The sequence below is a fragment of the Ahaetulla prasina genome, chromosome 1 (genome assembly GCF_028640845.1).
Source record: "Ahaetulla prasina isolate Xishuangbanna chromosome 1, ASM2864084v1, whole genome shotgun sequence".
NCBI classification, from domain to species: domain Eukaryota; kingdom Metazoa; phylum Chordata; class Lepidosauria; order Squamata; family Colubridae; genus Ahaetulla; species Ahaetulla prasina.
Window position 1 is genome coordinate 22,849,934 of NC_080539.1, and position 15,329 is coordinate 22,865,262.

General features: G+C 40.3%; 1 protein-coding gene across 2 annotated transcripts in view; it reads right to left on the reverse strand.

The window, feature by feature from the left end:
* Positions 1-1,256: 1,256 nt before the first annotated feature.
* The window catches only part of P2RX1 (purinergic receptor P2X 1), a 50,436-nt gene continuing 36,363 nt past the window's right edge, over positions 1,257-15,329 (reverse strand). Inside the window, exons 8-13 of one of the 2 annotated variants that reach the window (XM_058164412.1) lie at positions 13,919-14,049; positions 9,595-9,685; positions 8,795-8,860; positions 5,481-5,582; positions 4,015-4,075; positions 1,257-3,150 (exon numbers count right to left, since the gene is read on the reverse strand). In XM_058164412.1, the coding sequence (XP_058020395.1) occupies positions 4,019-4,075; positions 5,481-5,582; positions 8,795-8,860; positions 9,595-9,685; positions 13,919-14,049 (447 nt within the window). In that variant the 3' untranslated portion in view covers positions 1,257-3,150; positions 4,015-4,018. Of the gene's footprint in view, positions 3,151-4,014; positions 4,076-5,480; positions 5,583-5,909; positions 6,068-8,794; positions 8,861-9,594; positions 9,686-13,918; positions 14,050-15,329 lie in introns of those variants that run through there. The other variant, XM_058164413.1, reaches the window with a different exon arrangement.

A 15,329-nucleotide genomic window follows, 5' to 3' on the forward strand; every position in this document is an offset into this window, starting at 1 on the left:
TTTTAGGTCTGTTTCATGGACGCTTTTTATCAAGTGGGATCCAATCTATATGTATATATATATATATGAATGAATGGATGGATTAATGAATGAATGAATGAATGAATGACAAGATGGAAATAGTCCTTGTGATGGGCCCTAATTCCAGGCAAGGAATTGGCTTCCCTATTCTGAATACTTTCATAGTCATTTTTTGATTGCTGTTGGATTTGAAGATGTTGTGTTGTAGATTAAAAGGCCTTCACTTATTTTCACATCTTGGCCAGATTATTTTTCTTCTGTATCCCCAGGACATTGTGTTCAGCTTAGCCCCAGGCCTTGAGATGACTGATTTAAATTGTCTTTAGCTGTATGGCTATTGAAATATTTCCCCCATTTTTTCTGCCTTATCCAAGGGAGCCTGAAGCTGCATCCAACCAACATTGCTTTGGAGGCAAGCCAAGTGGCTGGTGGTGACTTGAAAGAAAGCAGGATAAAATTGGCAATAGAAGCAAACTTTTCTTATAGTTTTCTGTCAACCAAACAAAAAAAGCCTAAATATTTTTTATCAGCTTTGGTTGCTACTTTAATTTTTCCCTTCCTAGAAGAAAATGACATTAAAATTATTTCTGGTTGGAAGTCAAAGTTCTGATAAAGCTCCACATGGCTTGTGAGCATATGGCCTTCCCTACTGGATCATCCTATTTACTGATTAAGTTCACCTACATTTTTCTTGGACTTGTTTTTTGAGGACATTCCCCGTCATTCTATGCACCTTTTGAAACCTGGATTTTAATAGTTTACTTTAATTATTTTAAATGCATCTGGTATTTTGACTATTGCAAACTGTTGAGAGTGATCTTGATTGGTAAACTAATATGTAAGAATAAGAAACACGTAAATAATATGTTGAATATGTTGATTCAGCAGCATAGAGAGCCAACTACATTGGGTCTTTGCCTAACCTGTTGCTATTTCTGTCAAAGCTCTGTATTGCTCTGAAAATGTGTTGAAATCAGAAGGAAATCTTTACATTGTTGTGTGCAGTTTTTTTCAGATCTAGATCCAGATCTATCTATATTTTTATTTTTGTCCACATTATTTCCAGATATATTGCAGAGAGAGAGAGAGAGGGAGGGAGAGAGGGAGGGAGGGAAGGAGGGAGGGAGGGAGGGAGAGAAACTTACAGAAGTTTGAGACAATATGTACACAATCACAAAGGGAATCACCGAGCAAAACAAGTCGAGGTAGTATCAAAACTAGTTTTATTGCTCTCTTGCTCTCATTTCCTCTATTTTCAACAAAATACAATATTTCTTTCAAAATAAATCTCTGCAGCTCTATTTTTCCGATTCATGGAATATGAACAGGAGTTGATGCCACTGATTGAAAAGAAAGGTGGGAGGGGAGGTTGTGTGTGTAGAAAAAGAGTGTATACATTGTGTGCGCGCATAATATAGGCCTTCAGTTTTACAATTAAGCTCACAAGCTATCTTTCAGAATTTAGAATAACAGAGTTGGAAGAGATCTTGGAGGTCTTTTAGTCCAACCCCCTGCTTAGGCAGGAAATCTTATACCATTTCAGACAAATGGTTATCCAACAGCTTCTTAAAAACTTCCAGTGTTGGAGCATTCACAACTTCTAGAGGCAAGTTGTTCCACTGATTAATTGTTCTCACGGTCAGGAAATTTCTCCTTAGGTTGCTTCTCTCCTTGATTAGTTTTCACTCATTGCTTCTTTTCCTACCCTCAGATGCTTTGGAGAATAGCTGGACTCCTTCTTCTTTGTGGAAGCCCCTGAGATATCAGAACACCGCTATCATGTCACCTCACATCTTCTTTTCATCAGACTAGACATGCCCAGTTCCTGCAACCATTCTTCATATGTTTTAGCCTCCAGTCCTCTAATCATCTTTGTTGCTCTTCTCTGTACTCTTTCTAGAGTCTCAGCATCTTTTTTACATTGTGGTGACCAAAACTGGATGCAGTATTCCAAGTATGGCCTTACAAAGTGGCATTAACCAAGTGGTATTAACACTTCACGTGTTCTTGATTCTATCCCTCTGTTTATGCAGCCTAGAACTGTGTTGGCTTTTTTAGCAGCTGCTGCACACGGCTGGCCCATATTTAAATGATTGTCCACTAGGACTTCAAGTTTCCTACTATTAAGTGAGGTACCACATATACTGTACTTGTGCATTTTGTTTTTCTTGCCTAAATGTAGAACCTTAGTTTTTCCACCATTGAATTTCATTTTGTTAGATAGCGCCCAATATTCAAGTCTGTCAAGATCCTTCTGTATCTGAAGCCTATCTTCTGGAGTATTGGCTATTCCTGCTAGCTTTGTGTCTTCTGAAAATTTGATGAGTTCCCCTTCTATCCTCTCGTCCAAATCATTGATGAAGATGTTGAAGAGTACTGGGTCTAAGACAGAGCCTTGGGGTACCCCACTGCATACATCCCTCCATATAGATGCAGTTCCATTGAGGACTACACATTGAGTGTGGTTGGTCAGTCAGTTATGAATCCATCCGGTGGTGATGCTGTCTAACCCACATTTTTCTATCTGATCAAGTAGTTTGATCCTGCCAGCCAAAGTATGTAAAAATGGCCATGTGGCAAGATTCTTCTATTGTAGATCCCTGGGGAATTCTGGGAATTGTAGTCCCAGTGAATTTGAAAGGAAGCTGGGTAGGAAAGTTTGTACTACCGGTAGCATTTTCATCTAAGAAAAGTCCACACAGCCCTTCCACAGGGCTGCCTAGTTTCAAGTAACCACAGCAGCTTGATAGCCCCTAGCAAGTGTGAGGCAGCTCACAAATACCTGATGAAAACCTGGCATTATAATTTGTCTAGATCTACAAGATAGCAAACCCATTATATACAGCTTCTGTTTCCTGCACCCTTGGAATCTTACAAACTGACACAATTGCAACACTTTCCACCTTGTGGTCAAAACATAACTGAAGTGTGAAGTGTTCCAGACTGAGTGACTTTAAATCCACATTCCTTGTGTGGGTCCAGTGTTTCGGTGCTGAAAGCATTGAACGATTCTTTAAAACAGGATCTCAGGAAGTAAGTCCAGGGTGTAAGGGAACAAGGTGGATCAAACCCCACCTTTGCCACAAATCGGAAAGAAAGGAAGATGATACAAGGATGGAACTCTGACACCTGAAACAAACAATCAGACATATAATTTTCAAGTTCAAAAAAAATATATATACCCCACCATGTATAAAAATTTACTATTTGAATAAAATCGTATGGGGAAATCAATGGGAACATCTTGGCTTTTACTAGGAATGGATAAAGCCAGTGGTGGGATTCAAATAATTTAACAACTAGTTCACTGCCCTAGTGACGGGCTGGGTAGGCATGGCCATGGTGGGTGTGGCCAGGGGGTATGACAGGCAGCACTTGGTCTCCTGCGCTCCCCTGGGAACAAAAAGGGGATGGGAGAGCGCCCCGCCCCCATGCCCCTCTTGGGCCTAGTAGGCCTCCCTGCAGCCTCCTGGGAGCAATAATGGGCTGCAGAGGGAGCGGCCTAGTAGGCCTTCCTGTAGCCTCTTGGGAGCAAAAACTGGCCACCGGGATGGCTGTACCACACCTCCCCATGCCATGTTTTTGGCCTAGTAGGCCTCCCTGCAACCTCCTGGGATTAAAAATGGGCCATGGAGGGACACTGGCGCATCCCCCTGTGTCCCGTTTTGGGCCTAGTACGCCTCCCTACACTTACCTGGGTGCCAAAACAAGGCATGTGGAGACTCCTGGAAGGGGTGGGGTGGGGTGGAGCCAGCCATCAATTTAACAACCGGTTCGTCCGAACTGGACTGAACCGGCTGAATCCCACCACTGGATAAAGTCAGAGCATGGAATGTGATGGCAATGATGTTTGATCTTTTATTAGATTCTGCTTTCTCTATGACATTTCTGAGGTTTGGAAGGCAGAGAAGGGGATATACCTTTAATTATTTAAATAGGATGATGGGGATCAGATTATTTCTCCCATGAACATTGTTTACCATTTTCACTTACAATCTCATAGAGAACTCTTTTCCTTCCCTTGTGAGTTCCTCATATCAAAGTCTTCTTTTTCCTAAAAGTATCATTTTAAAAGATTATAAGATATAAATGTTATTCAATAAAACAAGAGGTATATCTCTTTATCTAACATTATATGACTGATGCAAAAAGCTAAAATGTTTTTAGGATTTCGGTCTGAATGTAAGGTGCATAATACAGGAATATTTGTCTTCTGGGTGCAAAGATTCCATCCCACACAGAATATCCTTTTATCCAAATATCCCAATTTGTTGGAAGATAAGCTGATCTGGATCTGATTAATGTCTACATGGGAGACTAATTTGTGCTCTACATGGGTTGAATCTTATAGCTTGGCATTGAATCTGGGGCAGGTATGAGATCAATAAAGATTCTTGTTCTAATTAGCTCTTACATTAGCATCATAGTCTTCCTGCACGCCACTGACTTCTCTGTGCTTTGATTGGTCTTTTATTTTACCTTCTGGTATACAGGTAGTCCTCAACTTACAATCATTCATTTAGTGACTGTTTGAAGTTACAACTGCACTGAAAAAGTTACTTAGGACCGTTTTTCACACTTACTACGACTGTTGCAACATCCCCATGGTCATGTGATCAAAATTCAGATGCTTGGCAACTGACTCACATTTATGACGGTTGCAGTGTCCCGGGGTCACGTGATTCCCTTTTGCAACCTTCTGACAAGCAAAGTCAACGGGGAAGCCAGATTCACTTAACAATTGGGTTACTTACTTAATTGTAGTTATTCACTTAGCAACTGTGGCAAGAAAAGTTGTAAAATGGGGCAAAACTCACTGAACTGTCTCGCTTAGCAACCAAAATGTTGGGCTCAATTATGGTCATAAGTTGAGGAGTACCTATACTCGATTACCCCATCTGATAGGAGTAAATCTCTACCTTGCTTGGGGAGAATTCTTGAAATTGTATTTCTGGAGAGATAAATGGTGTTTACTACTGAGTTTTCTACAAGGAGTCAAAAATCCAGGATTTAGATATTTAGATACCTTGATGAAGGTATTTTTTCTTTTATGTACACTGAGAGCATATGCACCAAGACAAATTCCTTGTGTGTCCAATCACACTTGGCCAATAAAAAATTCTATTCTATTCTATTCTATAAGGAATCAAATCTAAAAGTTAAAACCAGATAGTCAGAGCAGAAGAAGAATTTACGGAAATATACCAGAATCATAAAAATTACTGGGACTTAGTAAACATATTATCCTACAAAAGACAGTTTCTACCACAGTTCCTTCCCACGAGGATTCAATGGTCAATCTGATTAGGCAGAAGAAATCCAGAACATGAGAAAGGATGTCACTGGACAGGAGAATCTTCTCAGTTCTGATTTCCATTTAAAAATGTGCTTGGGATCCTTCTCAAAAAGGAAAAGACAATATTTCAGTGCATAGCTGAATAAGATTGATGTCTACTCACAGAATTGACAGAATTCCGCTCCACATACTTGAACTTCTTCTGCTTATAGTAGTCCCGATTAGATAGGAAATTTAATAGAAGCAGATCACAAAGTACAGAGGCCTACCAGAAAGAAAGCATATTGGAAACCTGAAAACCAATATAATTAACATATTGAAATAGTCTAACTCTAAAAGGTATGGTGAGATAGAACTGGACACCATCTTCTATCATTCTCAAAGAGATCTCTAATGGTTAGTTGGCTGCCAGGTATCGCTTGCTTTTTAATACAAGTGAGATGGGCGTCCATGATAATTTAGAGAAGAAATAATCTTGTAAATTACTGTCCTGGCTTTACTCATTTTCTTTCTCTCTCTTGAAAATGTTGTGTGACTACAAGTTTATTTAGCAAATTTTGAAACCTTCAATAAGAACCTTGACTTATTGACAACTGTGCAGTATACATACTGTTGGATCTAAATGGTAGAAACACCGACTCTTGGTCCCTTTAGACCAGGAGCTTTGCTGGCTGAGGAACTCTGGGAGTTGAAGTCCACAAGTCTTAAAAGTTGCCAAGGTTGGAGACCCCTTCTTTAGACCACTGACCACTAAGAAATTAGGAATACAAAAACAATGAAGAGGTGCCTGGTTTTTCCCTTTTTGGTCAGTTCTCCTCAATTGCAAGCATGATATTCTTAAGATCTACTTCTCAACATGATTTCTTCTTTCTTTTTCCTCCACCATAAAGACAGAATGCTCACAAATACATGATTTCTATTGGAGAATATAACTTTCTTAATAAACCTTGCTTGTCCTCAACTTGAACATTCACAATCAGTTGGTATCTACTGAGTTTCCCTGAAAATAAGACCCTGTCTTTTATTTTTTGAACCCTGAAATAAGCGCTTGGCCTTATTACCATGCACTCAAAAGCCCAATTTGGCTTATTATCAGGGGAATCTTATTTTGAGGGAAACAGAGTAGGCAGTAGACTGAATACTGTAGTTATAGTCCTTTCAGCCAGTTTTCTCCATGATGCTTCCTCCTTTTTAAATTATAGTAATGTTTCTTAAATTTGTATTTCAATATTTCAGTTAATCGAGTATATTTCATGCTGTGTCTCCTTCTGCTGATGTAATGTTTTATTTTGGCAATGTGTAGGTGACCACTGTGCGTGTTGGTACAAAAAAATCAGTGTGGGTTTATCTCCTATTCCTTCTTTCATGTTTTTAGAATTCCACATTTTTAGAATTTTGTGCAACTCTAAATCACAAAATATAGCTATGCTACAAGTTCTCTGATATTAAAACCCCCTGAATAACCATGTCAATATTTGAAGGATAAAGCTAATGAAGGGGGGAGTGATGGTGAAATGATCCTGTGGTCTTTCAGAAATATCCCAAAGGTGCTTTTTCAGGAGGCACCAGGATTTTTTTTTTCTTTTGAACATGTTTCGCTTCTCATCCAAGAAGCTTCTTCAGCTCTGACAGGACAGTGGGAAATGGAAGGGTTTATATTCCTTACAGACAGCTGGTCATTTGCATCCTTTTAGAGGTTCATTGAAGTACTTGGAGGTTTATCTATGTCCTCAGGGTCACCTGAGAGGTGCTCCTGGTTCCTGTAGTCTGCAATTTTTCCCCCTCTGGAAATCCATTCCTACTCCTACACCATTCAAAGGGTGTTCATCCCAAATTGTATAGCTAAAAGTCTATACAATTGCAGACCACAGGAACCAGGAGCACTACTCAGGTGACCTTGAGGACACAGATAAACCTCCAAGTGCTTCAACAACCCTCTAGAAGGATGCAAATTATCAGCTATTTGCAAGGAATACAAATCCTTCCATTTCCCACCATCCTGTCAGAGCTGAAGAAGCTTCTTGGATGATAAGCAAACTGTCTTCAAAAGAAAAAGAAAAGCCCAAAAAAGTCCAGTTGCCTCCTGAAAAAGCACCTTTGGGACAACCATGACCTGGATGACAGAGAATCTCTACAGACTCTTACAGAAATAGATCTTAAGATCCATCACTGGAAGCTGGAACAGAATTCATGTAGACAGAAGCAGCCAAACTACAGGTAGTTCTCGACTTACAAACGTTTATTTAGCAACCCTTTGAAGTTACAATGGCAGTGGAAAAAAAATGGCTTGCGACCTGGCCTGTCATTTATGACTGCGGCAGGATCACCATGATCAAAATTCAGGTGCTTGGTAACCAGCATGTATTTACAATGGTTACAACACCCCAGGTTCATGTGGTTCTATCTTCAAAGACCCTCCAAAGACCAGATTTGGAAGGCTCTTCCAAACCTATTAGAGAAGGGCAGTCTATATCCAGAGGGGAGACACCCTCACTAAAAGGGCTCCCTTTGACAGTAGGACCCAAAATATGTCATTTCACCAGATGGGCAGATTCTACTCAGAGCAGGCCATTTTAGAGACACCTAGGCTTTAAAGCTGTGCTAGTCTCTTTAAAACTCCATAGGGTTAATTTGCAGGCATTGCAGTTTCCATAGCAGCAATGTTACATGGGCAAACTTAGGCATGTACATAACTATCCAGAATGCTGGATGCTAAAGTTTCTTTTTTTTAAAAAAATACTTTTTATTTTTTTTTACAAAAACAACAACAACAAGACATAACAAACACTAACATACAACATATACTCCTTTACATTAGCTTCGTTTTGGTATTCCTCTATTATTTATTTACATTTCCCCCCCTCTGGTTTCCTTTAATTATACTTATCTTTTTTGTCCCGTTATCCCTTATTTCTATATATATTCCCTCATACCTATTCATTATCACAATTCAGTTTCTTTCATGCATTACCCTTTTTGTGTGTGTTTGTATGTGACATTTTCCCCTTTTTCCATCATTTACCATTTCTAATTTCTATCCAATTATACAATTTATTCCATACTATATAATATTCCGTATCTTCCTTTTCTTTTATCTCCTTTGTTAATTTATCCATTTCAGCACAGTCCAGAATTTTCCTTATGACTTCCTCCTCCGATGGTATATTCTCATTTTTCCATTTCTGTGCATACGATATTCTTGCGGCTGTTATCATGTGTAAGATTAGATACCTTATTTCTTTACTATATTTCCTATTGAGTATTCCCAGCAAAAAGGTTTCTGGTTTCCAGTCTATGTGTTGGTCAGTTATTTCTTCCAGGCATTTTCTGATTTTGATCAGGTCAGGACTAAATACATGCTAAAGTTTCGGATGGGACTTCTGTGAGATTTGCAAAGGTTTTCGGGATCTTATGAACTGTTAGTAAAACCTTAAGATCTCAGCAAAATATAGAAACAGACAAAATACAGGCACTTACCACTCCAAAGATACCAATCCCAGAACCTATAGTAGTCATTGTTGGAATAATATCAAATTTTCCTGCCTGGATAAAACAGAGGAAAAAGAAAGTTTAAAGTTGTTGGGGAAAGAAGATGTGAATACAGTAGCTATTATTAGGGCTGTCACCAATTAAAGACCTCGATTGAGCTTTAGTTGACTAATTAAGCAGAGACAGTAGCAATTAGTCTAGCTATTCCTCTGAGTAATAAAGTAAACAGTGACTTAAAGTCAATCACTGTCTGTTGTCTTAGTTATCTTAGTTTGTGGTCATGATAAAACAGGACAGAGGGAGAGACTATTTATGCCACCTTGAACTTTGAGGAAAGGTAGCCTTTGAGGATAGGTTGGATAAAGACAGAGGTAGGTTGCTGCCGGTTCGGACCGGTTCATCCAAACCGGTTGTTCTGATTCTGCACGGTTCGGAGAACCGGCAAATTGGACCACTGGTGGCCCCCTGCCTATTATTGGGGCTATTTTTGGCCGTTTGGGGGGCCATTTTCTGCCCAAAAGACAGCCTGAAAACAGCCGGAAAATTAGCCTGAAAATGGCCTGAAAAATGGCCAAAAACCAGGCTGTTTTTCAGGCCTTTTTCCGGCCATTTTTCCAGCCAAAATCGGAGTCCACCACTGGATAAAGACCTGACACAGTTGGTGATCTATAAAATAATCTAAGATTACAAGCCAACATAATGCCTGTTTGTGAGAAGGACAGTTCTATTAGAGATAAGCCAGGGGACTAAGACAATGGAAAGAATTATTTTACAAAAACAAGCACTACCTTCCCGTTCACCAAAATATCAAATCGGACGCCAAACACTTTGTACAGAACCCTCATGTCTCTCCCATTTTCTCTGTAATATCTGGCATACCTTCCAAAAACAAAGAAGAGAAAACAAGAGATTGGCTGGAACAAAGGATTGTTATTAGCGATGATGTACTGATTAATTTAAAATATTTGTAAGCTATCTTTCTAGGTAACATTTATTCAAAACAGGTAACATTTATTCAAAACAGGTATTAAAAAGCACAATAAATCCTGTCTTACAATCCTTGGGCGAGGGTTTTATGCAAATAGAGCCTCTACCAAAAAGTAAATGACAAAATGGCAAAATACAGCGACCAGCATGGTTTTGTGCAGACCTCAGCGGGCACATGTATCACCTCTCCTACGGGAGCTGCATTGGTTGCGATTTGCTTCTGGGTGCAATTCAAGGTGCTGGTTGTCACCTTTAAAGCCCTGCATGGCTTGGGACCAGGTTATCTGAGGGACCATCTCTTGCCGGTCATATCCACCTGACCCACCAGAGGGGGAGGCAGGGAATGTTGTGGGTCCCATCCCCTAGGGAGATACACCTGGTGGGACTCAGAAAGAGGGCCTTCTCTCTCCCTGGTGGCTCCCTCTCTTTGGAACATTATTCCCCCAGAGATTAGAATGGCCCCCACTCTAACACCCTTCTGGAAATCGTGGAAGACCTGGTTCTTCCAGCGGGCCTGGAGAACCCAGAGTGGGATGGAGCCCATTAAATGGCTCGTGTGAGGTGCTGTCGCTGGGACGGAAGGTAGGGGGTGATTTTATTATATTATTATATCAATTTATTATAGAATTCTCTCTTTTATTAGTTTTATTGTTTTTATGTGCAGTTTTTTATTCTTGTAAGCCGCCTTGGGTCGCCATGTGTGAATCGACGGCAATATAAAAGTCCTAAAATAAAATAAATAAAAGAAAATAAGTGCCTGTATTGCTAAGCTATAAAGATCAGCTAAGGATCAGAATGTAGTGCTGATCTTCAAAAGGTTGGCCAGGCTGATTTGGACATACCAGTAGCTAGTCATTAGGCCCAAAGCCAATACTTTGAATTCCACAGTTTGTAGCCTGAAACCTTTATCACTTGGATTCTTTTGACCAATTTTGGTCAGGTTCCCAGGATTTACTAGTACTTCAGGTTTCATCCTTCCTCTTTTAAAAGTAAAGGTTTTTTTTTAATACTTTGGGGTGTTGGAAGAAAAATCCATCTGGTTCAGTTCCAAGCGGGGAGAAAGACACTGGAAACATGGAGGCTGATTGGAAAGATGTCCTGGGCAACTGAGCACATGGAGTGGAGAGTGAGAGGTATTTATACCCTCTTTTGGGCTTTGAACTTGAGCTTCCTTTTTCTGTGGCAAGGGCATTTTATTCTATTGGTTGCTGTCAGACTCCCATGCGGCTATACAGGGGTCTGAGCTCCCAGGTTTGGTTGAAACTTGGAGGCCCAGTCTTTCTCAATGGGCACCAAATATCTGCTAGGGGCAGGGAACTGCTTTTTGCCTTTAAAAACTTGTTTCTCCTTTTCTCATCCAGGGAAATACAATATTCTGTCTTTTTTAATACTCCCCAAAATATTTTATTCTTCTAGGAGTAGGGTGGGTGCTAGCTTTCTACAGGGGTTTTGAAATCTCAACTTGTATCACAATTTCTTAAATATTGTCACCTGGTCCTGAATTATTAGTCCATATAGGCAACAGACAATTACACATAGCAATAAAATACAGTCTCATAGGATATAAAGAGTGCACTAGAAAGAGTGAAGAGAAGAGCAACAAAGATGATTAGGGGACTGGAGGCTAAAACATATGAAGAACGGTTGCAAGAACTGGGTATGTCTAGTTTAATGAAAAGAAGCACTAGAGGAGATGATACTATTCCAATATTTCAGGGGCTGCCACAAAGAAGAGTGAGTCAAGCTATTCTCCAAAGCACCTGAGGGCAGAACAAGAAGCAATGGATGGAAACTAATCAAGGAGAGAAGCAACCTAGAACTAAGGCGAAATTTCCTGACAGAACAATTAATCAGTGGAACAACTTGTCTCCAGTAGTTGTGAATGTTCCAACACTGGAAGTTTTTAAGAAGATGTTGGATAACAATTTGTCTGAAGTGGTGTAGGATTTCCTTCCTAGGTAGGAGGTTGGACTAGAAGACCTCCAAGGTCCCTTCCAACTGTTATTCTATTCTATTCTATTCTATTCTATTCTATTCTATTCTATTCTATTCTATTCTATTCTATTCTATTCTATTCTATTCTATTCTATTCTGATATATATCACAAGAATAACTATGAAGACATGGAACCAAATAATAAAATCACACAATCACAGAAAAGAGATAGTTTGTGAATTCTTTGATTCTCGCATTAAGAGCTGCCTGAACATTAGAGCTAGGGTTAGGGTCCCTTCTTTCAGCCACTGAAGATCAGGTAGACAGGTCGTGCTCTAATCTTCTGGAGCCTGGATAGACCAGTCAAGCCGATACGAAGTCGGAAATCACTTCTGCTCCCACTGCTTTTTTGCCCTTGGTCATTCTATCTCTTTATTTAGGTAAGGAAATGTCTCTGAACCTGTACTCCAACCGATCATGGGTTGTCTAGTTGCAGGGGTGGGCTGCTGGGGGAGAACCTCTAGCTAAGATTCTGTGCAGTTCAAAGAACCCCCAAATCCCACTTCTGGCTGGCCCTGCCCACCCCACCCTGCCCCTCCCAGGAGTCCCCACATGGCCCCTTTTGGATGCAGGTAAGTGCAGGGCATGCGCAGAGGCTCGGGGAGGGTGAAAAATGGGCCTACCGGAAGTTCGGGAAGGCTGGAAACAGGCCCGTTTCCAGTCTCCAGAGAGCCCCAGGAGCCCTGGAAGGGCAAACCCACCCACCCCCGTTGTGGTGCAGGAGGCCAACTAACCACGCCCACCATGGCCACGCCCACCCAGCAACTGGGCAGAGAACCTCTTGCTAAAATTTTTCAAGCTCACCCCTGTCTAGTTGTCAATAATATTATAGTGGCAGGATTTTCCTTTAACCAGCCCAATCATATATTTATATTTTGGTGGCATGGAGATGGAGACCAGAGCAATCTCACAAGCTATAATCAAAATCAAAATCTGTTAACGAAAAAACCCTAAAAGATGTACTATCTTTCCTTGTGTGTCCAATCACATCTGGCCAATTAAAAAAAAAAATCTATCTCAGGGATTCTCAAACATTTCAGCCTCAGAACTCCTTGACATTTTAAAAAATGATTGGGGACCTTAAAAAGCTGTAAATTTAAATTTAATACAAAATAGTTTGTCGTGGAAGTGACTGCCTGCGAAGGCTCCTGGATTGGGGCTGAAAGTTAAAAGCAGAAGCCTTTATGCTCCATTCCATATTTGGGTAGACCAGGTTGCCCTGATAGACCAGTCTCACTGGAAAAACACTTAAAAAGCTGTGGTTTATCTGGGTTTTTCTATTAATATTTATTACATTGCTAATTAAAACTGAGTCATTTTGAAACTATTTAATTCTACAGGGTCCTGAAAGGGTCTTAAGCCTAACCCAGACCCACACATTGAGAATCACTGGACTTGCATGTCAAACCCAATGTAACCAACATGCATGCAGTGTTCTCATCAAGCCATAAGATGGCACTAGTCTACTATAATAATTGAGCTGGAGCAGAATTTCCACTTCCAAACCTAACTGGCAAGCATCATTCTAAAGTATGGGGAATATAGGCTGACATTTATTACAATTACTGATTTTTTAAAGCAAATGTGTCCAGAGACTGCAAATAGAGATTATATCCAAGGAGGCCTTATGCAAATAATCCATTGCTTTGTGTGCTGTTTCTTCATGCTTACTAGTTTGGGTTTTAGACAATGGCATGTCCTGATGCTCTGAAGTCACTCAATTCACTAGGATGAAGTAGCAAAGCATCCAGGTTAAATCCTAAATTTCCATTGGGCTTCCAGGCTCCTGACTTTGATTCCCTGATATTTCTTTCCTCCTTCATTCTCCCAAGGTGTATTAGACTCAGATTGGTTTTTATAGTAGCTGAAATCATCACCATCATTTGCAGGGTGGAGTCTGGGCAACTGAATGGAGCTGAGTGTTTACTGGCCGGATGCCCTTCCTGTCACCAATGCAGAATTATATTCTCATCGTGCCCAGAGAGGGAAATATCTGCCTCTACCTAGGATTGAACTCACGGCCTATCTGATTGTGAGGCGAGAGCTCCACCTCTAGGCCACCCCACCACTCTTTCATACTAACTGAAATGTGGTGTGCTAAATGAAACAACCATAAAAGTCAATCCATACCTGAAATTATAGCCTGGCGAGATGTTACTGTCTTCATTGTAAAGCCTATGGAATTTGTAAACAGGTACACAGTATTTCACAGGCCAGTCGAGGTCACAGTCCCAATTTATGGTGATTCCAACAATGCCACCCTGTCCAAACAAAAGCAAGACTTTTTGTAAGGAGCACAATAGGTTTTGTTCATGAGTTGCTTAGAATATTTGAGGCTATTTAGAGAAAAAGGCATATACCATGTTTCCCCCAAAATAAGACCATGTCTTATATTTTTTTGAACCCCGAAATAAGCATTTGGCCTTATTTTCGGGGAGGTCTTATTATTTTGGGGTGCATGGAGCAAGATGGTGCTCCTCTTGATGTCTTACCTGATTTCCATCTCTGCATTTAAATATTTTCGGGGAGGGTTTATTTTCAGGGGGAGGCATATTTTAGCGTATGCGCTCAAAAGCCCGATTGGGCTTATTATCAGGGGATGTCTTATTTTGGGGGAAATAGGGTAACAGAAGGTAAAATTGAAATTTCATTTAGGATGAATTCATCTCAACTCCTCAATTCCTGGTGAGTTCCTGGTTTTGTCCATGAAGTTTTCTTGGCAACTTTCAGAACCTTTCTTTCAATTTCTCAATCCAACTTTAAGCCCTGTTATTTTCTGGCAGTCTGTTCCAAATACTAATCAAGGTATAATCCCACTTAGTTTTAAACTGTACCAAGAGTGATTAGTTTCTGTACTCCATCTGAGCACAAAAAGGGAAAGAGGTTTATTTATTTATGGCATATCATACACAGACTAGCAATATATATCAACATTTCACCTAGTTCAGTAAACCACAATAAAATATAAATGTTAAAAATATCTATGTTCAAATAACAATGTCTAAGCCATTTTTTAGGCCTTTTCAGCCCCAAATGACGAGAGAGATCGGGAATGTTATTTGAATCTGCCAAATCAACGTCAAGGGTCTCAGCACACTCAAGAGCCAATCCCAAAGGTGCTTTTTCAGGAGACTTCCTTGCTTTTTTCTTTTGAAGACGTTTCACTTCTCATCCAAGAAGCTTCTTCAGCTCTGACGCGATAGTGGGGAATGGAAGGATTTATATTCCTTGCAAATAGCTGATAATTTGCATCCTTTTAGAGGGTTGTTGAAGCACTTGGAGGTTTACCTGTGTCCTCAGGGTCACCTGAGTCGTGCTCTTGGTTCCTGTGGTCTGCAATTGTATAGACTTTTAGCTATATAATTTGGGATGAACACCCTTTGAATGGTGTGGGAGTAAGAGGGGGAAAAATTGCAGACTACAGGAACCAGGAGCACCACTCAGGTGACCCTGAGTACATAGATAAACCTCCAAGTGCTTCAGTGACCCTCTAAAAGGATGCAAATAACCAGCTGTCTGTAAGGAATATAAATCCTTCCAT